At 42.4% G+C, this 27,705-nt stretch overlaps 2 protein-coding genes across 9 annotated transcripts in view; one reads left to right on the plus strand and one right to left on the minus strand.

The window, feature by feature from the left end:
• Positions 1 to 3,578, plus strand: part of LOC135547155 (formin-like protein 2) — a 135,385-nt gene extending 131,807 nt beyond the window's left edge. For 2 of the 5 annotated variants that reach the window (XM_064975871.1, XM_064975872.1), the window contains exon 26: positions 910 to 3,578. In XM_064975871.1, coding sequence (XP_064831943.1) covers positions 910 to 1,019 — 110 coding nt within the window. In that variant the 3' untranslated portion in view covers positions 1,020 to 3,578. Of the gene's footprint in view, positions 1 to 392; positions 440 to 909 lie in introns of all 5 variants that reach the window. The other 3 variants (XR_010456674.1, XM_064975874.1, XM_064975873.1) reach the window with 3 other exon arrangements.
• Positions 3,579 to 4,205: 627 nt separating this feature from the next.
• Positions 4,206 to 27,705, minus strand: part of LOC135547156 (pre-mRNA-processing factor 40 homolog A-like) — a 29,858-nt gene continuing 6,358 nt past the window's right edge. For 2 of the 4 annotated variants that reach the window (XM_064975875.1, XM_064975878.1), the window contains 23 exons: positions 24,728 to 24,746; positions 24,596 to 24,618; positions 24,463 to 24,504; positions 24,094 to 24,204; positions 23,209 to 23,329; positions 22,941 to 22,965; positions 19,948 to 20,169; positions 19,365 to 19,470; positions 16,008 to 16,072; positions 15,733 to 15,897; positions 14,490 to 14,598; positions 14,133 to 14,283; positions 13,568 to 13,701; positions 11,542 to 11,656; positions 11,226 to 11,338; positions 10,868 to 10,984; positions 10,549 to 10,686; positions 10,102 to 10,197; positions 7,919 to 8,011; positions 7,567 to 7,663; positions 7,391 to 7,452; positions 7,122 to 7,283; positions 4,206 to 4,737 (listed from right to left, as the gene is read on the minus strand). In XM_064975875.1, coding sequence (XP_064831947.1) covers positions 4,648 to 4,737; positions 7,122 to 7,283; positions 7,391 to 7,452; positions 7,567 to 7,663; positions 7,919 to 8,011; positions 10,102 to 10,197; positions 10,549 to 10,686; positions 10,868 to 10,984; positions 11,226 to 11,338; positions 11,542 to 11,656; positions 13,568 to 13,701; positions 14,133 to 14,283; positions 14,490 to 14,598; positions 15,733 to 15,897; positions 16,008 to 16,072; positions 19,365 to 19,470; positions 19,948 to 20,169; positions 22,941 to 22,965; positions 23,209 to 23,329; positions 24,094 to 24,204; positions 24,463 to 24,504; positions 24,596 to 24,618; positions 24,728 to 24,746 — 2,376 coding nt within the window. In that variant the 3' untranslated portion in view covers positions 4,206 to 4,647. The remainder of the gene's footprint in view (positions 4,738 to 7,121; positions 7,284 to 7,390; positions 7,453 to 7,566; positions 7,664 to 7,918; positions 8,012 to 10,101; positions 10,198 to 10,548; positions 10,687 to 10,867; positions 10,985 to 11,225; positions 11,339 to 11,541; positions 11,657 to 13,567; positions 13,702 to 14,132; positions 14,284 to 14,489; positions 14,599 to 15,732; positions 15,898 to 16,007; positions 16,073 to 19,364; positions 19,471 to 19,947; positions 20,170 to 22,940; positions 22,966 to 23,208; positions 23,330 to 24,093; positions 24,205 to 24,462; positions 24,505 to 24,595; positions 24,619 to 24,727; positions 24,747 to 27,705) is intronic. The other 2 variants (XM_064975876.1, XM_064975877.1) reach the window with 2 other exon arrangements.

The following is a 27,705-nucleotide window of genomic DNA, read 5'->3' on the forward strand; positions in this document are numbered from 1 at the left end:
ACCTGGCTGAATGCATGCTGTTCTTTTGGTTTTTGGTCCGTGTTCTATTCAATATTCACTTTTTTGTTGAATAAAAAAAATGTTGGTTCATGATAACTATTCCAAAGTTTTAGTGCAAAGTTTGATGCTTAGCTCTATTTTTGTCATGCTGGTAGTCATTCTGCAAAGCAGCCTGGGTTTTTGAGACACAGAAAAACAAATGCTTTGGTTTGTTCTCCCTTTGTCTTAGCTTTGGCCCTCCTTAACACCTCTAGTCATGTCTTATTCTGTCCCCTGCCCCCCTATTGGCTGCTCGCTCCCACCGCTGCAAGGACACTGTGAAAACACTGGAGTGACTCCTCTGGTCACCCTGCTTCTTTAACCTCCATTTTGTCTTCTCTTCATCCATCCAGCCCTAAAGAAGAATAATATTACTAAATTTCCCAATGTCCACTCAAGGGTAAGGAATTCCTCCAATAGCACCCCTGTGGTGGTGGATATGTCCCAGACCTGGCAAGCATCTTTTTGTTTTTTTTACCTCCATTCCCTAAGTTACCTACCGCTGAGGGCTTTCCCTCAGTGGTAGGTATGTCTGAAATCAAAGAACGCAAAATTCTATTTAAAATGCCCTTCATGGAAGACATTTCCAGCCTTTTTGAAATTTGTAAAACATGTTACTTCTCCATTGACAAGGCTTGTATAAAGGGCCATCCATAGCTTGTTTTTTTGTGACAGAAGGAATAGTAGATTGTAAATCAATCAGGTCTTTTCTGTAGGCCTGTTTTTGTTTTACGTCCAGAGAAGTGAACGGAGGGGGGAATGTTTCTGTAGAACTCAAGCTGCTTTGCCTGACTGGCTGCCAACGCAACCAGCTTCTGGGCACATCTGAAGGCCCTGGCAAGATGACTGACACATCTTCCTCCATTCCAGATCTTCGCAATCAGCCTTACAGGCGAGCCGACGCGGTGAGGAGGAGCGTCAGGAGACGCTTTGACGACCAGAACTTGCGGCCAGTCAACAACTCTGAAGTCGTAATTTGACGAGGGAGAAGTGCATGTGTTAGGGGGGGGAGTGATGTGGAAAGTGTAGCAGTCTCTCACTCTTAAGGACTGAAGGAAAGATGATGGGTCTGACAGGTCAGTTATAGGGAACCTTAGACAAGCCAAGTGCCTAAAACTTACTTGTGTTCAGTTGTTGTTTTGCCTCCTGTTTGTCTTGTGATTATTTTTTTATTACTTCAAGCAATACAACTTGATTCTGGCTTTAATTGTATTTTCCTTTGATATGTAAAACTGGACACAGACGTCTGTAGCAGGGATTCCTGAAAGAAGTGTAGAATGTAACGGGTCACGGTTCCCTTAGCTGTCGAAAGGTATTCCGCCACAGGGGATGAATATGGTATTTCATAGCTAGTATCTTACTACATTCCTGGTGCTACTGCCATCACTCTTAGAAATTACAATGTGCTCGAGTGGCACTTTAAAGAACGCATTAGCTTTTCCATTGTTACTAAAGGGCTAATGTACTTTTTAAAGGGGACATACACAATATATATATACAAAAGTATGTGGATTTGTCTGTTTCAGCCACATCCGTTACTGACAGGTATATAAAATCAAGCACACCGCCATGCAATTTCCATAGACAAACATTGACAGTGGAATGGCCTTACTGTAGAGCTCAGTGACAGAGGCACCGTCATAGGATGCCCCCTTTCCATCGAGTCAGTTTAGGAGCAACAACAGCTTAGCCGCGAAGTGGTAGACCACGCAAGCTCGAAGAACGGAACTGCCGAGTCCTGAAGGCAAGTTAATGTAAATAAGAATTTGTTCTTAACCGACTTGCCTGGTTAAATGAAAATTGTCTGTCCTCAGTTGCAACACTCACGACAGAGTTCCAAACTGCCTCTGGAAGCAACGTCAGCACAATAACTTTGTCGGGAGCTTCATGAAATGGGTTTCCATGGCCAAGCAGCTGCACAGAACCCTAAGATCACCATGCGCAATGCCAAGTGTCGGCTGGACTGGTATAAAGCTTGCCGTCATTGGACTCTGGAGCAGTTGAAACGCGTTCTCTGGAGTGATGATTCCATGACCTCACTAATACTCGTGGAAAGCCTTCCCAGAAGAGTGGAGGCTGTTTTAGCAGCAAAAGGGGGACCAACTCCATATTAACGTACATGATTTTGGAATGAGATGTTTGACGAGCAGGTGTCCACATACTTTTGGTTGTGTAGTGTACATGTCTTACTTTAGTATATTATAAAGCAGTGATCCAAAACAAATATGTTCAAAGAAAGTACTTAAGCGAGTATGAGGTAGACATATGTACACCAATGTATGACCACAGAGAAATCATATCAAAGACAATATAGCTCAGAGAGGTGTGGCTTTCTCAAGATGAGACCAGGCTAATGTGAATTGTATATAGCTAGGCCTCCATATTACGGTTATGACGGTATTAACATCTCATTTATCAGTGTTAACATGGTTAGTGGACCAAGCCGTGAATAGATAGAACTATATATTCTCCTCATGTAGACCTCAAGTGCCATTCACATGCAATGCTGTTGGTGGGGGCCCTAGAGCCACATCGAGCTCTGGTCCAGGTTGTTGTTTGGTCGTACGATTGTGCGATCACAGCCAAACTAGACCAGAGCGAGAGACACAATTGACTCAGAGCGAATAGGAAAGGTGCTGAAACAAACACTTCTCAGCAGATATACTTCCAGTGAAGTGTAGTGGCTGCAAGTAAGGCACTTTAGGCTACTTGAGGAGCTTGTCATGAAAACTGGATTCCAATATTTTTTTACTCTGAAAACTGCTATCGGCTAATGAATCTCTAGGAAACTCAACTCACTATTATAACTTTAATGTATAGTATTTAACCACTGAAAACTGTTCCCATTCAGTATCGCTCATGTGACCCACTTGGACAATGAGCGGCAGTTGTTTTTGATAGTGTTTAAGTATGTTAAAAACATGTCAGAACAGACGTTTTTGAAATGTACAGATATTTTGATAAATGTATGCATTCTTTTATACTTAATCTACTCATTACCATATAAGGTTAATATTGTACATATTGTTTAAAACACCATGTCATATACAATTTCTTATTTTAACGTATCTTTTGGTCCATTTTGTATTTTTAATTTAAGACAAACAGATGTGGCTTCTCTTGAACATAATGATCTAGTGTGTGAAACAGGATGCCCTGGTGTCACACTTGCCCGACAGTAAAGCGTTATGAGATCAGTGTGTGTCGCTAATGGCACCCTATTCCCTATATAGTGCACTTCTTTTGGCCAGAGCACAATAGGAACTGGACAAAAGTAGCACTCTATAGGTAACCCATTGACATTCAGAGAAGCTTCCTGTGGTCTTGGGACTGTAAATGTCCACATTATAGCATGCGCAACAAACCACTCATCTCTAGATTTCCTGGAACTTAACCACTCATCAGCGTCATAAGACTGGATAATATTGGCATGTTATTAACTTCATGTTTTTTTAGGCAATATGTGCTTATTACAATACTTGTTAGATTGAGTTCAATGGATATGATCAAATAAACTGTCTACACTGTTTGCATCTTTACTTCAACGTTAATCTTCATTCGTTTAAGCAGACAGCTTGTCTACTGATACAGAATCCGTCTCGTCCTATGTAATTACAGTTGCAATCATTACCCACTCATCCCTGTTGTTGGAACTGTCTTGATTTCTTCTGCACCATGTTCTTGGGCATCCCTCCTACAATAGCACTCATTACTTACAGCCCGCCTAGCATGTCACGGATACTAATAAGCCTATTGAATGAGTTCTGAGAAGAAAGGATGATCTAAGGAAATAACTAATGCTATTTTAGGGGGGGGGGTGTTTGTGACTCAGTAATCGTACATGAAGGCTAATCCATGTCAAGTATTTTATTACATTTATAGATCAGGTCACAAGGACTTTCAATTCCTCCAACCAATCCTAGACGTAAGATTAATTTTAAAATGTCTCGTTTCACCCGTTTGTTTTTTTAATCAAATGTACAGAACATGGATTCCTCAAACAGACTTTGGGACAAAAGGTGAATAACTACTTCCCTATTTAGTGCACTACTTTTGACCATGGTCCCTAGTCAAAAGTAGTGCATTATAATGGGAATAGTGTGGCATTTGGGACTCAAACTAAGAAAATGTACTGCGAACTGCAGGACAAAGTCACCGTGAAGAGCAATGTTAAGATGTGCTTTTAATCCATTTCAATATCAAACTAGTAGCAAAGAAAAACTTCTATGAATGACTACAAATTACAAAGAGAAAGGATATTATCAAAGGCAACATTTCAACACAGTAGACCTTACTCTGATAAAGTAGTCAACTCAGCCTGTGACCACTTCCCATTATGTAAGGAAACAAAGAAAATATGTACCCAGCATTCTTGTGCGGCGGATTCATTCCCATTATAGTTTTACATTTAGTCAAAGTAGGGTTGCGAAATTATGGTAAACTCCCCAGGAATTAGGAGAATCTCCCAAATGGGAATTCCTAAAACCCCGGGATTTTGGGGAAATTTACCAGAATTTTGCAGCACCTGTCCAAGCATGTGTGGCATTACGCTGAAAAGGAAGCATGTTGGATGAAGAGAAGAAAGAAAGCATGAGAAGAAATGGAACATTAAGGAGCATCCAGCTGTTCTAGTAGAGTCCTCCTCCTCTTCTCCAGCTCTCCTTCACTCAGCTCGCTGCCTGATGTGTCCCAGCCCCCCTACAGAAAGACATCAAAACCCACATTTTCCAACAATACTTATGAGGCGATGGAATGTCACATTTATCTGTTTAGAAATTAAAGCACTAAGCATCTAGTCCCCCTTAAGATGTCATAAGTATTTTGAGAAATTCACTTGAAGTGTAGTAGACCTTCACACATACCAGATATGGGCACTAATTGGAACATAGTGGCTGTACAGTAACACAGCCAATCTGTAAATAGCACACCCAACTACCTCATCCCCATATTATTTATCCTCTTGCTCTTTTGCACCCCAGTATCTCTACTTGCACATCTATCACTCCAGTGTTACTGCTAAATTGTAATTATTTCACCTCTATGGCCTATTTATTGCCTTACCTCCCTACTCCAGTACATAGATTTTTCTATTGTGTTATTGACTGTTTGTAACTCTGTTGTTTTTGTCGCACTGCTTTGCTTTATCTTGGCCTGGACGCAGTTGTAAATGAGAACTTGTTCTCAACTGGCCTACCTGGTTACATAAAAAATTAAATGTCTGAGCTCTGGCTCTGCGCTTCACAGCTCTGTATGGGTTTTCACTGACAGCCGTTCTGAACTTCAGCACCGCGCGCGACAGAAAGTGGCCTCTGTCCCTCCCAGTAATTGGCTAACTTTAGCAAATGTTTTATGTCTGAGTGAGAGAAATGCTGTAAATTACGAGGACTATGTATTTTGACAGATGAGACGTTGAGGATTATAATAAATACCGCTTTGATGTCAGACAAGAAAGCGGAACACCCGTGAGTCCAAATCTGCACTTCACATTTCCACATCATAAAAATCATGTCATATACAATTTATGATCACTATGTTTGATGTAGAGCTACATGACATGACATACCCTTGGTTCGGAATACAATGAGCCTGTTTATTGTTAAGAAAATGTACCGTGGCACACCAGCGTATGTGAGGGGAGCGAAGCGAGGAGCAGAGCGTGCCCAATTTGAACGGAACTTTTGGATTCCCAAAAGGCAGGAGCGTCGACCTTCGCCTGCTCCAATTGACTGGCCAAACTTGTTTTCGAAAAATGAAATAAAAGTATTCTAAGTCAGCCTATATGCACAATTTATACACTAATGATTTAATACAACAAAATGTTGTTTAAATGCTGTGCGCTTTTAGGTTCTTACCAGCCTATTGTGTCGCACTTGCAAATGCTACAATGGATTTCTTTGTAGGCTATAACCTTAAAATAATATAGCCTAAATTATTAATTATCATTCCTTCTAAGGCTCCCTGTCTGGCTCCTGACCCATTTAGAGTTTTTATCTCCTGTTTAATATGACATGTAGCCTATTGAAATGATAGGCTACATGTGCTTCCTACATTCCCCTTTTCATGCTAATGGAAAGAGAGGGGGGAAAATATACATGCCTCCAACTTTCTCACTCATTATTCACGATTCATTCATGACTATCCATAATCATGTAGAAGTGTTCAGAAACATTTATTTACAATAAAAGTGACCACCACATTTACCATTAATTTCTATTGGGCACAACATAATCCAAAACAAACTACAAATGCATCCAATGAGTTCATGACTACTTTAACCCTCTAGAGTCTGAGCCCTGTATAACCCATGGGAGAGGTAGGCGGTTCTAAACTAACATGGAATTGTTTTAAGATGGTCATACAAATGATCATTTAGCTATTATATACTTCCATCATTTTTTTTTTAAACCGGTACCTTCAGACGAGTCTTGTTGGCTTCCTAGGGGTAAAGGGTAAATGCCAATGCCAGTGTGTAAACCATTTGGACACCACAGATGTTCTCGTGAGACAATAGATTTTTGGGATGTCTCTTGGTCCGACAAACACCGTTCTTGCTCTGCTACCTTTCGCCACAGACGTGGAAGGGCCATATCGGCAATTGTGATGATTGAGACAAAAAAACACATCTCTAGCTTTAAACACAGATTTTTGTATTATATTCATTTGATTTCCGGAGGGGCGTGACCATTGTACGCCAAGGGTTAATACACTAGTAAATATACTTGACACACTCAAATGGTGGTGGGGGTGACTAGATACATAAAGTGCTTTACATTTCTAAATGGAAAATACCCTCAAATAATGTGACATTCTGTACTATATCACCTCATAAAACATTGCATCTTAAATCCAAAATTAAAAGTTTCAGCTTCACTGTCCAAATACATATGTAGGGGAGTCTACATAGTGACTCGTGTGACATTTGGGATGCACTAGGAGGATAGTACAAAATATGACCTCTGCACCCAGGATGAGCCAAAACGCTTCAATAGCAGTACAAGTGGTGTTTACTGGATATGGTGTATTGTTTTTTTTAAGCTTTAAAAGCCCAGGCTGGGTTCAGTGACCGGAATGGGACGACTCACCTCCTCCTTGGTAGATTTCCTTTTAGGAGACTTCTGCTTGGAGTCAGAGCGACTCTTCCCCCGGGACTTGTCGCTCTCTTTCTCCTTCTCCTGGTCCTTCTCACGCTTGCTGTCCCTCTCTCTTCCTTTATCTTTTCGTTCACCTTCAGATTCAGGAGACTGCTGAAAGGTCACAATAACCAGCACATGGTCAGCCATTGCGCTCCACATTCTTTCCCCAAGTGGCCAAATCATTCCTCCAAAAATACAGTCCAGTCCTGAGAACCTACCGACTTGTGACGCCTCTTCTTTCCCTTCTTCTTGTGCTTCTTGGACTTCTTATAACTTCTCTCTGTTGACCAAACGGACAGGGATGTCAGAAAATGGCCGCCAAACATTTCTTCCATGTAAATGTGATGAGAAAATGCCTAAACGTAAAAGTATTGTCAACGTGAAAACCACTGACCAGATTCACCGCTGGAGGAGCGCTCGGATGGGGACTTGGACTGTGAGCGCTTCTTCTTCTTGTTGTGATAATCGTCTTCACCATCAGACTCCGAGCCCTGCAGAGAGAAGGGTATGAGTAGGAGGGAGGTTTGTCTGGTCAGGTGCCATGCTGATACAGATACTGGCCTCGGAAACTGAATATGTAATTATATGAATTTGTATATTGTACCCCCCCCCCACACAATTAAGAAATGACTAAATAAACAAACATTGTCACAAAACAAAATATCTCCACAAGTGTATAGGGTGGGTCCATGTGTTGATTTGGAATTGGGCCATAGAGGGGGCTTGGCCTGACGGGGCATACTGACCGATCGCGATCGAGACCGGGAGCGCTTCCTGTGGTGCTTCTTGGACTTCTTGGAATGTTTCTTGGTCTTGGAGTGATGATGCTGGCACTCGTGCTGTGAGGAGAAGAAACAGCAGTCAGGTTGGTGTTTAGTATGTCCCGATGATCACACACACATTCTTGGATACTTTACCCCCCACAGAGGTTAAAAAAACTTTTTGGGATAGGGGGCAGCATTTTCACTTCTGGATGAATAGCGTGCCCAGAGTAAAACTGCCTCCTACTCAGTCCCAGATGCTAATAAATGCATAGAAAACACTGAAGTTTCTAAAGCTGTTTGAAAGATGTCTGAGTATAACATAACTCATATGGCAGGCGAAAACCTGAGAAAAATCCAACCAGGAAGTGGGAAATCTGAGGTTTGTAGTTTTTCAAAGCTTGACCTACCGAATAGTGTCTATGGAGTGAAGTTGCACTTCCTACGGCTTCCACTAGATGTCAACCTTCTTTAGAAACTTGAATGAGGATTCTACTATAAAGGAGGGGCTCTCATGAGACCTCTGAGTCAGTGGTCTGGCAGAGAGTCTTGGTCTCATGACACGCGGTCACGAGAGAGTTGGCTCTCATTCCAGTGCTTTTCTTCAGACATAAAAATTCTCTGGTTGGAACATTATTGATGTTTTATGTTAAAAACATCCTAAAGATTGATTCAATACATCGTTTGACTTGTTTCTACGACCTGTAACGGAACTTTTCAAGTTTTTGTCTAGACGAAGTGCTCACGCCTCATGAAGATGGATTACTGGGCTGAACACGCTAACAACAAGTGGTTATTTGGACATAAATGATGGACTTTATGGAACAAATCAGTCATTTATTATCAAACTGGAATTCCTGGGAGTGCCTTCTGATGAAGATCATCAAAGGTAAGTGAATATTTGTGTTATTTCTAACTTCTGTTGACTCCAAAAAGGCGGATGTTTCTCTGGCTGGATTGGGCTCTGAGCGCCGTTCTCAGATTATGCTTTTTCCGTAAAGTTTTTTTTATTTTTTAAATCTGACACAGCGGTTGCATTAACCTGTAATGACACCCCATCCCGTGAACGGGACCGTTGTCATCATCTGACACTAATTAGCATAACGCAACGGACATAAATCTTCCTAGTAAATATTCCTATTCATGAAAATCACAAGTGAAATATATTGGAACACAGCTTAGCCTTTTGTTAATCACCCTGTCATCTCAGATTTTCAAAATATGCTTTACAGCCAACGCTAGACAAGCATTTGTGTAAGTTTATCATAGCCTAGCATAGCATTATGCCTTGCTAGCAGCAGGCAACCTTACGGAAATCAGAAAAGCAATCAAATTAAATTGTTTACCTTTGATGAACTTCGGATGTTTTCACTCACGAAACTCCCAAGTAGACAGCCAAAGTTCATTTTTTCCCAAAAGATTATTTTTGTAGGCGAAATAACTCCGTTTGTTCTTCACGTTTGGCTGAGAAATCGCCTGGAAATTGCGGTCACCACAACACCGAAAAATATTCCAAATTACCTCCATAATATTGACAGAAACATGGAAAACGTTGTTTAGAATCTATCCTCAGGGTGTTTTTCTAATATCTATTCAATAATATATCCGTCTGACAATTCGTTTTTCACTAGGATGGATTGGAATAATGGCTACCTCTGTATTTTACGCGAGAATCTCTCTCGGAGCCACCATGTGACCACTTACGCAATGTGGCCGCCTATGGCTATTCTTCAACAGAAATGCGTAAAACTATGTCACAATGCTGTAGACACCTTGGGGAATACGTAGAAAGCGTAAGCTTGTTGATGGTACATTCACAGCTGAATAGGGAGTCATTGGAACGCAACGCTTTCAAAACCTGGGGCACTTCCGGATTGGATTTTTCTCAGGCTTTCGCCTGCAACATCAGTTCTGTTATACTCACAGACAATATCTTTACAATTTTGGAAACGTTAGTGTTTTCTATGCATATTCTAGCATCTTTTCCTGACAAAATATCCCGTTTAAAACAGGAACGGGTTGTTTTCTCCAAAAATGAAAATACTGCCCCCTAACACCAAGAGGTTAAGGAGAAGTCCATCTTTAATTCTGTGAATAACAATTGTATCTTTTTATTTATCTTTCATTTGCTGTATTGGACTTGTTAATAACAGTTAAATGAATCTTACCTCCAAGACATGCATGAAGTCTTTGAATATCCTTTTCCTCTCAGACTCCAAAGTCACGTCTTCGAACGCAGATTCTTTGATGAACCTTTCTCGGACCTACGACATCCAAAGAGACATAGGAAGTCAGAAAATAAAATGGTTCGCTTTCGACTATTTGCATGATTATCAAATCAGGTGCCAGACAGTAGCCCCTAACACCAATACGTGTGTGTGTGTGTGTTTGTTTAAGGCAGCGGTGTCAAACTCATTCCATGGAGGGCCTAGTGTCTGCAGGTTTTTGGTTTTTCCTTTCAATTAAGACAGACAACCAGGCGAGAGGAGTTCTATACTAACTAGTGACCTTAATTCATTCAATCAAGTGCAAGGGAGGAGCAAAAACCCGCGGCCACTCGGCCCTCCATGGAATGAGTTTGACCCCTGTGGTTTAAGGGTAATATAATTTCATACCCCCTCCCAGGTGGCCTCTGGTTCCAGGGCCGGGGTGGCCTGCTTCAACATGCTCTTAAAGGTAGCCTCTTTCCTCTTCATCTTCCTGGCCTCCTCCTTCTCCCGCTCCCTCTCCCGAGCCTCTGCCTTCTCCAGCAACTACAGAGGCGAGGGGGAGGACACGAGGGTTATTAGAGGCACAGCGGGGTCAGTGAAATGATCAGCATCCCAAATGCCAAATTACTTTTTGACCAGGGCTCATATGGGTCTGGTCCAAAGTTTTGCACTATCTAGGGTGTTATTTGGGACACAAGCCGGGTCTAAATTGCAGCACTCTTACACTGTTGAAGGCCAGCTTGATGTTGCCTGCGTCCAGCGTCATGGCTCTCTTGTCTGAGCTGATCACAGAGCCAAAGTCTTCAAAGCTAGTGTTGACCTCCACCAGGAAGTTTTTGTCCTATGGGAGGAAACAAAGTGACAAGAAAGTAAGTTCATGAAATGCACATGAATCAAAAGTGGTTACCAGACAAGACACACTGTAAAGTAGATTTAAATGCATCCCAAATGGCACCCTACTCTAGGTACTCAAAAGTAGTACACTAAACAGGGAAAAACGCAAAATATAGTTCAAACGTAGGGCAGGGAATAGGGTGCCTTTGAGTCTCGACCCCTAGGTGGCAGTAAATAACATCTCCCACCTTCAGGATATCCTTAATGATCCTCTTCTCGTCGTGGTAGCGAGCCTTCAGGTCTTCCACATAGAACTTGAACAGATCGAGGGGAGTGGAGCCTGCAGAATAGACACCATAAACTAACATGCACATGTTATTCAAGACGAGCTCCGACAACACATGGTTATGACAACACCAGAGAGTTAAAAGAACCAGAGGAGCAGAAGGACGATTTGACATTATTTACGCAGTGGCTTTGAACACGTGAGTGAGTGTCGTCAGTCTGTGGGTGCGAGTGCGAGACAGAGTGCGTCTGTGCGCATGCAGAGAGCGCGGCCGTTACCTGGCTGGCCCAGCATGTTGGCGAAGCGGATGTCTGAGCTGACGGTGGGGTACATCTCCATCCAGGCAGACATGGAGTGGAGTTGACCGTGGTCATGGAGCTCGTCCAGGAATTTCTGGGGGGGGAAACAACACAGCTGAGCTCAACAAATCAACTGAAATGACCAATGTCACTTGTCCCCAAGAGGGATTTACACACAAAACATTCTCTCCTATATTCCTGTACATTGTTACAGTCAAACCCCTGACTGTCTAGTCTGGGTTAGTATTATTATTATGCGTTACATTTTTGGGGGGTGGGAGTAATTTGTCATATTACACACACACACACACGTGTGTAATTTAGGCGCATGTGTGACCTGGAAATTTGTTTTTTATATACACTGCTCAAAAAAATAAAGGGAACACTAAGTTAACACACCCTCGATCTGAATTAATTAAATATTCTTATTAAATAATTTCTCTTTACATAGTTGAATGTGCTGACAACAAAATCACACAAATTATCAATGGAAATCAAATTTATCAACCCATGGAGGTCTGGATTTGGAGTCACACTCAAAATTAAAGTGGAAAACTACACTACAGGCTGATCCAACCTTGATGTAATGTCCTTAAAACAAGTCAAAATGGGGCTCAGTAGAGTGTGTGGCCTCCACATGCCTGTATGACCTCCCTACAATGCCTGGGCATGCTCCTGATGAGGTGGTGGATGGTCTCCTGAGGAATCTCCTACCAGACCTGGACTAAACATCCGTCAACTCCTGGACAGTCTGTGGTGCAACGTGGCGTTGTTGGATGGAGCGAGACATGATGTGCTCAATTGGATTCAGGTCTGGGGAACGGGCGGGCCAGTCCATAGCATCAATGCCTTCCTCTTGCAGGAACTGCTGACACACACCAACCACATGAGGTCTAGTATTGTCTTGCATTAGGAGGAACCCAGGGCCAACCGCACCAACATATGGTCTCACAAGTGGTCTGAGGATCTCATCTCGGTACCTAATGGCAGTCAGGCTACCTCTGGCGAGCACATGGAGGCCCCCGAAAGAAATGCCACCCCACACCATGACTGACCCACCGCCAAACCGGTCATGCTGGAGGATGTTGCAGGCAGCAGAACGTTCTCCATGGTGTCTGTCACGTGCTCAGTGTGAACCTGCTTTCATCTGTGAAGAGCACAGGGCACAAATGCCAAACGTCCTGCACGGTGTTGGGCTCTAAGCCCAACCCCCACCTGTGGACGTCAGGCCCTCATACCACCCTCATGGAGTCTGTTTCTGACCGTTTGAGCAGACACATGCACATTTGTGGCCTGCTGGAGGTCATTTTGCAGGGCTCTGGCAGTGCTCCTCCTTGCACAAAGGCGGAGGTAGCGGTCCTGTTGCTGGGTTGTTGCCCTCCTACGGCCTCCTCCACGTCTCCTGATGTACTGGCCTGTCTCCTGGTAGCGCCTCCATGCTCTGGACACTACACTGACAGACACAGCAAACCTTCTTGCCACAGCTCGCATTGATGTGCCATCCTGGATGAGCTGCACTACCTGAGCCACTTGTGTGGGTTGTAGACTCTGCCTCATGCTATCACTAGAGTGAAAGCACCGCCAGCATTCAAAAGTGACCAAAACATCAGCCAGGAAGCATAGGAACTGAGAAGTGGTCTGTGGTCACCACCTGCAGAACCACTCCTTTATTGGGGGTGTCTTGACAATTGCCTATAATTTCCACCTGTTGTCTATTCCATTTGCACAACAGCATGTGAAATGTATTGTCAATCAGTGTTGCTTCCTAAGTGGACAGTTTGATTTCACAGAAGTGTGATTGACTTGGAGTTACATTGTGGTGTTTAAGTGTTCCCTTTATTTTTTTGAGCAGTGTGTATATGTATATATATCCCAACTCAGAGTGTGACTCTCGGTGACACCAAAGGGCTCGGTTTAAACTTGCCATTTTGTATCAGTATTGTCTACGGTCTACACAATGTCTTCCGAAATGCTAGACGGTGGGGTAGGACGCCGTCTTTCTCACCTGGAAGGACTCTCTGTTCTTGCGCTGCCTCCTCCTCTCCCTCAGCAAAGTCTTCTGCTTCTCGTCCTCCTCCTCCTTCTCCAGCGCGCGGATGTGCTCCTCGAAACAGATCAGAGCATCCTCTTTGTCCATGTCTGAGCCGAACATGGAGATAGATGAGATAGATGAGAGGAGAGAGAGAAGACAGAGAGAGAAGATGAGAGAGAAGACAGCCAAAAGAGCGAGTCAACAGAGCACTCACGTCAAACGGAGTCACTATTTTATCCACACAGCTACACCGGTGCAAACCACATCACCTGACTGGACAGGGCAGTCAGCCAGCGACTACAGCTACTCAGCCTGTTCAGTCGTTCACACATTCAAGCTTAATGACGGAGATATAACTAGAGCAGCACGGTTACATGAGCTCGGAATAAGGATGTATCCCAAATCGCACCCTATTCCCCACACAGAGCACTACTTGTGACCAGAGCCCTATAGAGGGCAGCTCAGAAGTTGTGCCCCATGTAGGGAATAGGGTGCCATTTGGGACGTAACCCAGTATGAATGATAGCGTGCTGCGTACTCTGGAGCTCCTCGTCCTCTGCGAAGGTGGGGTTGTCCAGCAGGTACTGCTGGGCCTCGGACCAGGTGGTGCGGTAGGTCACGTTGGCCATGTTGTCCAGGATGTTCTTCAGCGCCTCCCAGTTCCTCTTCCTCAGCTGCTTGGCTTGCTCCTGTACCACACACACAGGACAAGGATGGAGTTAGGCGGAGGTCCACACACTGACAGAATGGTAGGGTTGTCAAATTTCAGTTACTGCAATTTTGCAACATTACATAATATCCTTATAGTATTACTATGTTCTTCAGACAGCAAAGGTCCTATAGTGGACTATATAGGGAATAGGATGCCGTTTGAGAGGCAGCCAGTAACACGGACCTTCTCCTTCTTGGCCAGGTAGAATAGGACATCTTCATAGATCTCCAGTCGGTCTCTCTCTGGGACGGTGCTCCACACGTCCAGCTCTGCAAACATCTGCTCTGCTTTCCTGGTTCACACACATACACAATCACGGTCATGAACAAAGATGACATGCATGACAAACATGGTTGTGAAAATCCCAAAATTCCCAGAATCAGGAGGGAATAGGTTGGGAAAACAATTAGAAAAACACTTATTATTTATAAATCGGGATTCCAAATGACCATTCCACAAGGGGGCAGCATTACACAAGCTATAATCATCACTTCATCTTGCCAGGCTCAAAGCACTGCTGCGATTGCACATGGTCCAAGAAAGACTAGTTCACTTTCAACTTTAACATGAGAAGAAACGCGTTTAAAATACCTCATGATGTAAGTAAACCAAATCAAGTACATGATCTCCATACTAGCAGTGAGGCCAGCGGAGAAGTAGTATTTCTAGGATGAGTGTGTTCTAAAACAAGAAAAATCAACAGACAACCTTGATGTCACACGCCGCCCGCCCCCCCCACTCACAGCTGTTCGTTCTAGGCCAGCCCAGCACACAAACAACATGGAGTCGCCACGACAACAGTGGCCTCCAAACTGGCTGGTTGTCAAGGTCACCAGCCAATCACTTTCCCTTGAGCCATGTCAGTGACTTTTACAGTTCACACCCAGACAAAGAGGGACACACACACACACACACACACAGAGACAGGGAGACTGCATGGTAATGAATGTGGTGGATTCAAATGCAGGGGAAGTCAAAATCCTAAAATATATCTGATAAAGCAACGTTTCATTTTAGGGTTGGGGGAAGTTCATAAACCAATCTGCCTGTGATTTATTCAGGATGTGTACTATTAGTGTATACTCATCTGCAAACAATACATCTGGTATGGCTAGACATGAAATATGGACTGACCACAAACACTAGACCATAGAGAGGTCGATGATTAAGTGGGGGCAAATTGTCGGTGCTCCGGTCACACATGAGCCTGTCACTCACTTGGATTACGTCTGCGTGGTGTCATTGATTATCTCAATAGTGCCAGATATTGGCAACTCCAGGAACCACATATCAGTGACAGAAACGAAGACGTATAAAGACTGAGGGTTAAACAGCAGCCTATTCTTACTGGCCCTAGTGCACTATATTATTAAGGAATAGGGTGGCATTTAGGACACACCTTGACTACGCCAAGAAAGGCACTTACTTGTATCTGGTGGTAGATGTCATTTTCTCGTGATTCTCCAAAAATCTCTGATACGTTTCCTTGGACTCCTTGTATTTGAGTCTGGCCTCCTCCTTCTCCTCTTTCTCTGTCTGCACCTTGTAAGCATTGAAGGCCTGCTTTTTCTCGCTTAATTTGGGCAGGGCACTTCATTGTGGAGGGAAGAAAAAAATAAATGTCAAACAGTTGGTTAGAAAAGTAATTGAATATTCATGTACAACATAAGCAAAATCAGAAATGCAAAGGTGGGTGGGTACCTGTAGCGTGGGTCATTGATGATCATTTTCATGGCTTGTTCCCAAGACGCATTGGATGATACGCCCTGAAATTTTAAAAAGAGGATAGAGCGTTAAGAGTTGACACTCAAATCACCTCAGCTGTACAATCTGCATTACAGCTCATATGTGTATGAGGGCAGTTTATGTCACCATCAACAGCAAACAATACATTGTGCTGGGAATAGCCAATGTATTAAATTTATGCACTCATGTACCAGACCTGGGTTCAAATACTGTTTCAAATATCTCAATTACTTTAAAATATATTCAAAGGAAGTATTCAAATATATTTTATTTAAAAAGACAGGTAGTCTTTCAATGTAGGTATTTCATCATTGTACTTGTGACATTACAAATAGGTAAATATATCTGGAAATATACTTGGGTTAAGTGTATGTATTTGTACTTGAGTCAGTGCATTTGGTTTTTACAAATAACCATTCAAATAAAAAGTACTTGTTTTGGGCTGTGTTTTAGAAACCAGATACTCAAATATACACTGCTCAAAAAACTAAAGGGAACACTTAAACAACAATGTAACTCCAAGCCAATCACACTTCTGTGAAATCAAACTGTCCACTTAGGAAGCAACACTGATTGACAATAGATTTCACATGCTGTTGTGCAAATGGAATAGACAACAGGTGGAAATTATAGGCAATTAGCAAGACACCCCCAATAAAGGAGTGGTTCTGCAGGTGATAACCACAGACCACTTCTCAGTTCCTATGCTTCCTGGCTGATGTTTTGGTCACTTTTGAATGCTGGCGGCGCTTTCACTCTAGTGGTAGCATGAGACGGAGTCTAAAACCCACACAAGTGGCTCAGGTAGTGCAGCTCATCCAGCTCACAAGCTGTGGCAAGGTTTGCTGTGTCTGTCAGCGTAGTGTTCAGAGCATGGAGGCGCTACCAGGAGACAGGCCAGTACATTAGGAGATGTGGAGGAGGCCGTAGGAGGGCAACAACCCAGCAGCAGGACCGCTACCTCCACCTTTCTGCAAGGAGGAGCAGGAGGAGCACTGCCAGAGCCCTGCAAAATGACCTCCAGCAGGCCACAAATGTGCATGTGTCTGCTCAAACGGTCAGAAACAAACTCCATGAGGGTGGTATGAGGGCCCGACGTCCACAGGTGGGGGTTGTGCTTACAGCCCAACACCGTGCAGGACGTTTGGCATTTGCCAGAGAACACCAAGATTGGCAAATTCGCCACTGGCGCCCTGTGCTCTTCACAGATGAAAGCAGGTTCAAACTGAGCACATGTGACAATCTGGAGACGCCGTGGAGAACGTTCTGCTGCCTAAAACATCCTCCAGCATGACCGGTTTGGCGGTGGGTCAGTCACAGTTCCTGCAAGAGGAAGGCATTGATGCTATGGACTGGCCCGCCCGTTCCCCAGACCTGAATCCAATTGAGCACATCTGGGACATCATGTCTCACTCCTTTCACCAACGCCACGTTGCACCACAGACTGTCCAGGAGTTGGCGGATGCTTTCGTCCAGGTCCGGGAGGAGATCCCTCATCAGGAGCATGCCCAGGCGTTGTAGGGAGGTCATACAGGCACGTGAAAGCCACACACACTACAGCCTCATTTTGACTTGTTTTAAGGACATTTCATCAAAGTTGGATCAGCCCGTAGTGTGGTTTTCCACTTTAATTTTGAGTGCAACTCCAAATCCAGACCTCCATGGGTTGATAAATTTGATTTCCATCGATAATTGTGTGATTTTGTTGTCAGCACATTCAACTATGTAAAGAAAAAAGTATTTAATAAGAATATTTCATTCATTCAGATCTAGGATGTGTTATTTTAGTGTTCCCTTTATTGTTTTGAGCAGTGTATATGTATTTGAACCCAGTTCTGCCATTTATGGCAACATGTATGCATGTGTAGCTCATTTAAAAGATGCAACTTGGTGCTGAGATTCTCTGGCTTGTTCCAGCCAAGGCAATACATTTTCTTCAAGCTGCAATATGGAACTTTTGGGACAAATTCACATATAAATCTGAGTCAGATCAGTAACTCATTGAAACCAAGTCTATGAAGCGATAGATGTATCACACAGAACAGACCTATGATTCCAGTTCTTAAGTGTTGTTTTTTTATAGTCTTTCACTTTTATACACCAGCTTCAAACAACTAAAGATACAATATGTTTGTTATGGAAAATATATTTTGGTGGTTTAGATGGTACAATGATTTTCTATACTGTACTTGCTTGTTTTGTCATATAAACTGAAATTACAATTTTAGTAACCAGGAAATGGCAGAGCGATTTCTGCATTGTCCATCTTTAATTACTAATAGATGCAGGGTTAAGAGGGGTTGAGTACCAATAATTTAAAGAAATGCCAGAGAGAGATAGCTTACGTAAGTGGCCTTTTTGCCTGCCTTTCTCCAGTAGAGCGACTCATTCATCCATTATGAACAGATGATTTCTGGGCATGCATTTGCCTTGTCACAGTCCATGTCCCAAATGGCACCCTGTTCCCTACAAAGTGCACTTGTCAAAAGTAGCGCACTCTACAGGGAACAGGCTGCTATTTGAGACACAACCAGAGTTATTCTAACCCAGTGGAGCATGCCACTCTCCGCTGTCTTAATCCAGGCCCGTGCCTTCATCCAATAACGCTAATCATAAAGACGGAGTCATTAAGATCTCGCAGGGAAACGGTGAAAGCAATCTCAGAGGAGAGCTTTGTGCGCCAAATTAAAAAGACCTAAATATAGCTGTGCTGAGCCACCTCCTTGGTCAAAAACAACACATCCACTGCCACAGCAACAGGAGGCGCGGTGAGGATTAGCAATCATGCTAAAACCTGAGAGTGCTCACGATGAGGCGAGACGGATTCAGTCCAGGAGGGCCATATTGGTAAACAATCTTTAGGTGGAGTCCTTACAGCACTACGAGCACCTTATTATCAAACCGGATGAAAGTGGTTCTCAGACAAAAGTGTGTAGTTGAGGTTCATTTTGTTGGCTGGCTTGGAGAGCTGCAACCGACTCAGTGGCCATGTGGTTAGTGTCTGCCCTGATATTGGAAGGTTGTGAGTTCAATCCCTGGCCAAGTCAAACCAAAAGACTCATTAAGCACTCAGCATTAAGGATATAGACTAGTGTCCTGTACAAGTACAACCCCTGGACATCAAGCTGCCTCACGCTACAGAAACAGGAGCTAGGCTCCTGCCCTATGAGGCGTTCCAGCTCGCACAAGCTTCATTGACACACTTTGCCTTTATGAGCGAGATGTAATGTTCAGATTGTAAATTCCAATAATCATTGGGATAACATATGCAGGAGTCCCAACTGAGCAGCAGGAGAGTTATGGAATCCTCACCTTCTCCTTCAGGAGCTCTTTAAAGGCCTGCTTGGCCTCTTCTTTCGTGTTCCACTTGTACGTTTTCTTCACCAGCTCTGGCCTCTCATCCTTTGAAGCATCATTACTAAAAAGAGAGAGAGAAAGGAAGAAAAATATGAATACTGTCCTCAGATAAAAACAGCACCAAGGTTTTTGGTAGTCCGATGGTGTGTGTTCTTTTTTTTTAGAGACATTTTTCTGGGTATTTTGAAGTTTTATTGGCAGATAGACTAAAATATGAGATAGGTAAAGGGAAAATTTACAGAAAGTGAATGGTTGAACAGCACATACCGTCAGTGCCAGGGGCTAGTCAAGTGGTAGTGTGCCACCCATGGACCACATATTTCCCCATACCACTAGACCAGCCCCTGGCACTGACGGCATGTGTTCTGATAATATAGGTCGCCCCACTGACAGGAGAAACTGATGTTTACCATAGGTTTGTACATTAGGGTCGGTGCCTTTACTACAGTCGAGTGAGATTCCTGGTGAGTTCATTGTAAAGCCCATGTTGTGGGCTTCTCTATTCTATCTGGGGGGACAAATAGGCTGTCTGTAGTACCTGGCTGAGGCCTCCATGCCGACCACTTCTTCTGTGGAGTTCACAGGCACCTCAGCGCTGACCTCCGCTACATGCATGGGCACCTGGGACATCTGTTCCTCCAAAACTGTTGTAATCGGCATCATGACCGGCATTTCCATCATCATGGTTGCCATGACAGCAGCACTGTCAGGCTGAAGGGTGGGGGCGATTACTGCGCAAGGAGCGCCTACCTCCGATGTCCTGCAATCAGTTACGTTAGTGATGGAGGACCTTGACAGTGCATTTCCCATGACGCTTTTAATTATAACAGGAGTGCCTCTTCAAATGTCACAATAATTAGGCCATTCCATTCTAATAGAACTATAGATAACAGATCAAAAGGAAATGTTTTTGATCATTTGATTAAGTTAATGTGCTCCGTCATCTACAAAGATTATTTTAGGTAATATAAAAGGTAAAATGGCTTTGGCAATAAAGTCTGTAGAGTAGGGTTGGGCGGTATCCAGATGTTCATACCGTTCCTGTACCACACCGGGTAGACGGTATTACAGGCAGGGCACACAAGGGGTGCTATTTCCATCCCCCCCAAAATCCAGAGGGGGATTGACTGTCTCTGCTGTAACCAAGAAGTTTGATCTTGCAAGCTAACCACTTAACTAGCAAGTTAGCAAACCAAATGCATAGCTGAAGCCCTGAGTTGGAGATCATTTATTTGGCACATAGCTTATAGTTAGTTACAAGCTCTGCGGCGGGTGGGAGGACGGAGGGATCAAGTCGCGGGAAGGACGCAATATCTGGATTGTAGTGACACACATTGGTTATGATTTAGTGCTTAGGCTAAGCTGTATGTAATTATTCTAATTTACATAGTTACAAAAGCTAAAACATCATTAAATCTCTGTTAAGAATAAACACTAGTTATGTTGTTTTCCTTGGTAAAAGAAAGTTGCGCTCAGTCACACCGAGTACACAACAGCGGTCCAGAGCAGAGCTCCCAGCCTACCTCACTGAAGATGCCATCGGAGGAAACAATGACCCACCCAGAATGGTGGAGAGGAAATGAGGATCGCTTTCCAGTCCTGGCCAACGTCGCCCATAATACATATGCAGCTGTGCAACAAGCACTCCGTCAGAACGCGTTTGTACAGCAGGAAATGTCACTCTACTCCCAGGTCTTTAGGTAGGCCTAAGACAGGGTATTAAAAAAAAAACTAAAAGTTTGGGGTCACTTAGAAATGTCCTTGTTTTTGAAAGAAAAGCACATTTTGCGTGCATTAAAATAACATAACATTGATCAGAAATACAGTGTAGACATTGTTAATGTTGTAAATGACTATTCTAGTGGGAAATTGCAGATTTTTTATGGAATATTTACATAGGCATACAGAGGTCCATTATCAGCAACCATCACTCCTGTGTTCCAACAGGAGTTATGTTAGCTAATCCAAGTTGATCATTTTAAAAGGCTAATTGATCATTAGAAAAACGTTTTGCAATTACGTTAGCACAGCTGAAACTGTTGTCCTGGTTAAAGAAGCAATAAAACTGGCCTTCTTTAGACTAGATGAGTATCTGGAGCATCAGCATTTGTGGGTTCGATAACAGGCTCAAAATGGCCAGAAACAAATAACTTTCTTCTGAAACTCGTCAGTCTATTCTTGTTCTGAGAAATGAAGGCTTTTCCATGTGTTGCGCAATTCAAGGACATTAACAAACACTTATGAATAAATATTTCTAATATTGTCTAAGTATAACTTGTTGAAGTCAGGTGCTGCAAAGGAGGACCTAGTAAAACTGCAGTTGGCCCAGAACAAAGCGGCATGTCTTGCTCTTCACTGTTATCTGAGGGTTAATATCAATACTACGCATGCCAGTCTCTCTTGGCACAAAGTAGAGGAGAGACTGGTCGCATCACTTCTTTTTATAAATAAATATCAGTGTAGAAAATGCCAAACTGTTTGGATAATGAACTTACACACAGCACTGACACCCACCAGGGGTATTTTCACAGTCCCCGAATACAGGACAAATTCAATAAAAAATAAAAAACACAGTATTATACAAACCCATGATTGCATGGAACTCCCATCTCAGATTGCTCAAGCGAACAGCAAACCTGCTTTCAAAAAACAGATAAAGCAACACCTCACAACTCCCCTATTTGACCTAGATATTGTGTGTGTGCGTGTGTATATCTATTGATTTGTAGGCTGTGTGTGACGTTTGACATGTATAAATTTCCAACCTTGAGCTGTTCTTGTCTATTAATGTTCTGTATTATTTCATGTTTTAGGTTGTATGTGGACACCAGAAAGAGTTGCTGCTGCTATCGCAACAGCTAATGGGGATTAGGGCTGGCCAAAATCTCATATCCCGGTATAGGTAATTTCATACCCCGATAACGATACATCACGATATACACATTCTGTAAATTCAATGAATAAATGGTTTATATAAAATGACCACACGTAAAGGCCTATTTCTTATTACATTTGGAATTATACTCAACAATTAAAAAAGGTATTTTGCATTTGGTACCTTGGGTCGAGTGTTAGCACCAACTCACGAAACCCCCATGTCTCTGCTAAGTTTTAATCACAGCTCTTATCTACTTCCATCTTCACAATTCTTTGCAATGTGGTGTGCCGCGGGCAAAAGCCTCTTGCAACGTCTGAGTCGGGGGTTTGTTTTGAGCACTCGACTACTTTTTTGGGTCTCATTCGTAGACACTCTCCATACTGTTTCACATGATTCTTGCGTAGGTGGTAAGAGGTTAATAGTCTACCTACCACATATTTATTGAAAATGTAGGCTATGGCAAAAAGGGAATTGGCCATTTTGCATGTCGGGCGCTGCCCCGACTCCATTCCGATTCAAAGGCTAAACCATCGTTTGTGACATCACAATGTTGTCACCATTGACGATGGCTGTCAATCATCATCGGTATATGATGCCATCATAATATCGCCCAACCCTACTGTAGAGTAGTTGTAACAATAAGCAGCTCTTACCCATTCTCCTCGGCTTTTATCATGGCTAAAAGAGAGGATATACACCTGTTAACAATGTCTCGCAGGAAACTTTGAGGAACACATTTCATGTCTATGAATAAATAGTGCAAAGATTAATTCATGCAAAGGGATGAGACTGATCTATGATTACCAGAAGTTGTTTTTGTCTGAAGACCCCCTGCTATTTACACTGGTCTAAAGGATGAGTAAATGCGATCCTTGGCCCTTCACAGTAGATTATAAAAGGATCATCAATGCACAGGCTCACCTTCTAGATCTTCAAGCTCTTTGGGTTTGGTCCACCGGGACTCCTTAGTCTGGGAGTTGTAGTAGTACGCCTTGCCATTGTCTGATTTATACTCCTTCCATGGGCATTTTGACAGCATTTGCTGCAAAGCACAAAGCAAAAAATATGGCATCTCTACCAGACCTTGGTTCAATTACTATCAGGTATTTCAATACATTTCAAAACAAGTATTCAGATATTTGAAAACAGCATTTGAAAATACTTTCAAAACTTGTTTTATTTATTTAATATATATATAAAAAAAAACTATTCCTCCCCAACTATCTTCATCGTTAACAGTAGAGGCCATTCCCAGGCTCTAGCCACCAGCACAATTTGTGGAGCGTGTCTAGACCATAGCATATTTAAATATCTGTGAATTTTTGTATTTTCAAATACACAGCCCAATGCAAGTACTTTTATTCAAGTATTTCAATGGTTATTTGTAAAAAAATAAATAAATAAAAATAAATATATATATATATTTTTTTTATTTTTTTATTTTTTTTTTTACAAATAACCATTGAAATACTTGAATAAAAGTACTTGCATTGGGCTGTGTATTTGAAAATACAAAAATTCACAGATATTTAAATATGCTATGGTCTAGACACGCTCCACAAATTGTGCTGGTGGCTAGAGCCTGGGAATGGCCTCTACTGTTAACGATGAAGATAGTTGGGGAGGAATAGTTTTTGCGTTCCAAATAGTACCCTATTCCTTACATAGCACACTATTTTTTTTACAAGCCTAACGGGTGCACTATGAAGAGAAGTAATGAACTATAAAGGGAACAGGATGCCATTTAGGATACAGCCATAGTGTGCGGGGAGTGATGGTACGGGGGTTCCGTTTGTGAGGCCTTACTTCTGCAGGAGATTTCAAGTCATCAGGCTTCTCCCAGGAAGACTGCTTGGTCTCGGTGTTGTAGTAGTAGGTCTTCCCATCCATGGACTTGTGTTCTGTCCACACAGACTTCTGAGGATGACAACCACACATTGCCTTCACCACTCAACAACACTTGCAACAGGTAAATGAAGGGCTCTGTGATACAAATTCTACATTTGCATGGAAAGTACTAGATTTCAAACCATTAAAATCAAGCAGTTTTTCATCCCCCCCCAAGAAATGTTTTCCATCTAAGGCTATAACAAAATTAAATCTACATCTTTGCACAGAAAACAATGGGCCATCTGTGGTTAGTAAAGGCTTCCACTTAAAAAAATTTTCCCTAACCTTCTTCGGTTGGTCATCCTGTGGTGTGCCATTTGTGGTACCCTGTTGAACATTACACATAGCAGGGTCGGTCATTTAGATACTGCTAGAGATCATGACATTAACTTATCCACAGAAATGAGGCTGTACTTACAACTGTTCCAGGTGCAGTAGTGACTGGAAAAAAAAACAATAATTAGAATTCATAAAATCACTAAGACAACAAAAGCTTTTTCTAAATATATATATATTTTTTAAATAAAACATAGACCGATTCAAGCCTTACCAGTTGTGTCCACTCCAGGCTGCGGAAGAGAATTTTATTAGTTAACAAAAATGATGACCTGAATGTGCTTCATTAACACAACACAAGCTTGTACCCTCGAGCGTCTAACACAAAGACAAAAATCTCTGTGGTCTTGATACATCAGAGTTGACAGGTGGAAGGTTTATTTGACAGCTTGCAGCTCTTAGTGCATATAGTTAAACAGCTGGCTGCTGTCGAAAGCAACACACAGACTGAAATGTAGCTTCCATAAATCACTCAACCATTTACTGGAGGGAGAAACCTGGAGTGTAAGGATGTGATGCTCCATTTAACATGATGTTTTAAGTGGTAAAAAAAAGAAAAAATGTTTTTCTTTGACTTTTCTCCAATTTAAGATTGAAATGATCTTGTCCCCGAAGCACTTTGAATGTCTGAGACACAAATTGTGTTAATTTGAGCTACTCCACTCCAGATAACATTCATCCAAAGCAAACTAACAGTGCCTTCAGAAAGTATTCAACCACCTTGATTTTTTCACACATTTTGTGTTACAGACTGAATTTAAAATGGATTAAATTAGATTGTGTCACTGATCTACCTCAATGTCAAAGTGGATTGATGTTATGAGAATTTCTTACAGATTAATAAAAAATGAAAAGCTGTAATGTCTTGAGCCATTAAGTATTCAACCCCTTTGTTATGGAAAGTCTAGGTTCAGCAGTAAAAATGTACTAAACAAGTCACATAATAAGTTGCATGGTTAACTGAACCAGTATCTGGACAGAGGAGGAGAAAATGAATGACAAATCTCCTCTAGCCCAGTTAGAAACCATTCATTTTCCCATATGTTTTTTGTCATTGTATTGTAGATCACTCCACACATAAAAGTTGCAATAAAATGAAAAGGCTGATTTGCTTAACTCTAAACACCAAAGAGATCTCCAGAGTTTACCAACCCTGTGAATGGGTATGATAACTTGTCAACTTTTATAATTGGTTTGATTAGACAGCTCTTCAAGCGTATTGTCAAAATACATTCCTACTCACCAAATATGGAGTTTCCCTGAGCAACTACTATAATTTACCGTGACCGTTTAGTCACGGTAATTAGACATCTCCAAGCTGATACTGCCTATGGTCATTAGCAACTTTAATTTTTATTTAACCTTTATTTAACCAGGTAGGCAAGTTGAGAAGAAGTTCTCATTTACAATTGTGACCTGGCTAAGATAAAGTAAAGCAGTTCGACACATACAATGACACAGAGTTACACATGGAGTAAAACAAACATACAGTCAATAATACAGTAGAAACAAGTCTATATACGATGTGAGCAAATGAGGCGAGATAAGGGAGGTAAAGGCAAAAATAGGCCATGGTGGCAAAGTAAATACAATATAGCAAGTAAAACACTGGAATGGTAGATTTGCAGTGGAAGAAATGTGCAAAGTAGAAATAAAAATAATGGGGTGCAAAGGAGCAAAATAAATTAAATACAGTAGGGAAAGCTAAATTATAGGTGGGCTATGTACAGGTGCAGTAATCTGTGAGCTGCTCTGACAGCTGGTGCTTAAAGCTAGTGAGGGAGATAAGTGTTTCCAGTTTCAGAGATTTTTGTCGTTCGTTCCAGTCATTGGCAGCAGAGAACTGGAAGGAGAGGCAGCCAAAGAAAGAATTGGTTTTGGGGGTGACCAGTGAGATATACCTGCTGGAGCGCGTGCTACAGGTGGGTGATGCTATGGTGACCAGCGAGCTGAGATAAGGGGGAACTTTACCTAGCAGGGTCTTGTAGATGACATGGAGCCAGTGGGTTTGGCGACGAGTATGAAGCAAGGGCCAGCCAACAAGAGTGTACAGGTCGCAGTGGTGGGTAGTATATGGGGCTTTGGTGACAAAACAGACGGCACTGTGATGGACTGCATCCAATTTGTTTGAGTAGGGTATTGGAGGCTATTTTGTAAACGACATCGCCGAAGTCGAGGATTGGTAGGATGGTCAGTTTTACAAGGGTATGTTTGGTAGCATGAGTGAAGGATGCTTAGTTGCAAAATAGGAAGCCAATGCTAGATTTAACTTTGGATTGGAGATGTTTGATGTGGGTCTGGAAGTAGAGTTTACAGTCTAACCAGACACCTAGGTATTTGTAGTTGTCCACGTATTCTAAGTCAGAGCCATCCAGAGTAGTGATGTTGGATGGGCGGGCAGGTGCATGCAGCGATCGATTGAAGAGCATGCATTTAATTTTACTTGTATTTAAGAGCAATTGGAGGCCACGGAAGGAGAGTTGTATGGCATTGAAGCTTGCCTGGAGGGTTGTTAACACAGTGTCCAAAGAAGGGCCAGAAGTATACAGAATGGTGTCGTCTGCGTAGAGGTGGATCAGAGACTCACTAGTAACAAGAGCGATATCATTGATGTATACAGAGAAGAGAGTCGGTCCAAGAATTGAACCCTGTGGCACCCCCATAGAGACTGCCAGAGGTCCGGACAACTTGCCAACTGCCTGGTACTCAGCACTCTATTGTCCCTCTAATCACTCTGACATCAATGTAAAATGAATCAAACACTTCATGAGAGCCCATGAGCTTATGTTGTGCAATATTTCTATAGGCTCTGCAATTGCGCGAGAAAACAGAGTGATGGCCTCTATTAAAGAGAGGATTCCATCAGCGTTCTATAGGCTAGGCCAACTATATTTACGTATTCCTAATATTAAGCACATTGCTTGTCTTTACAAAAGGAGTAAAGCCTACCTGGCTGGAATGAAAACGAACCACGGGAAAAGCGTCCTCCATTCGCTATTTAAGTGTATAGATTACATGTATTTTTGTTTTGAGATAAGTGTATGATAATGGTCCAATATAAAATCAAAACAAGTCTGATGGGTGACAATCTTATCACTTGTTAATTATATATTATCACTTGTGAATGATGCCCAGCGTAAGGCAAGAAACAATGCCTTTTGCAACTTTTTCGAATCATAGTCGCACACCTCA

Source organism: Oncorhynchus masou, chromosome 10 (genome assembly GCF_036934945.1).
Source record: "Oncorhynchus masou masou isolate Uvic2021 chromosome 10, UVic_Omas_1.1, whole genome shotgun sequence".
Taxonomy (NCBI): Eukaryota; Metazoa; Chordata; class Actinopteri; order Salmoniformes; family Salmonidae; genus Oncorhynchus; species Oncorhynchus masou.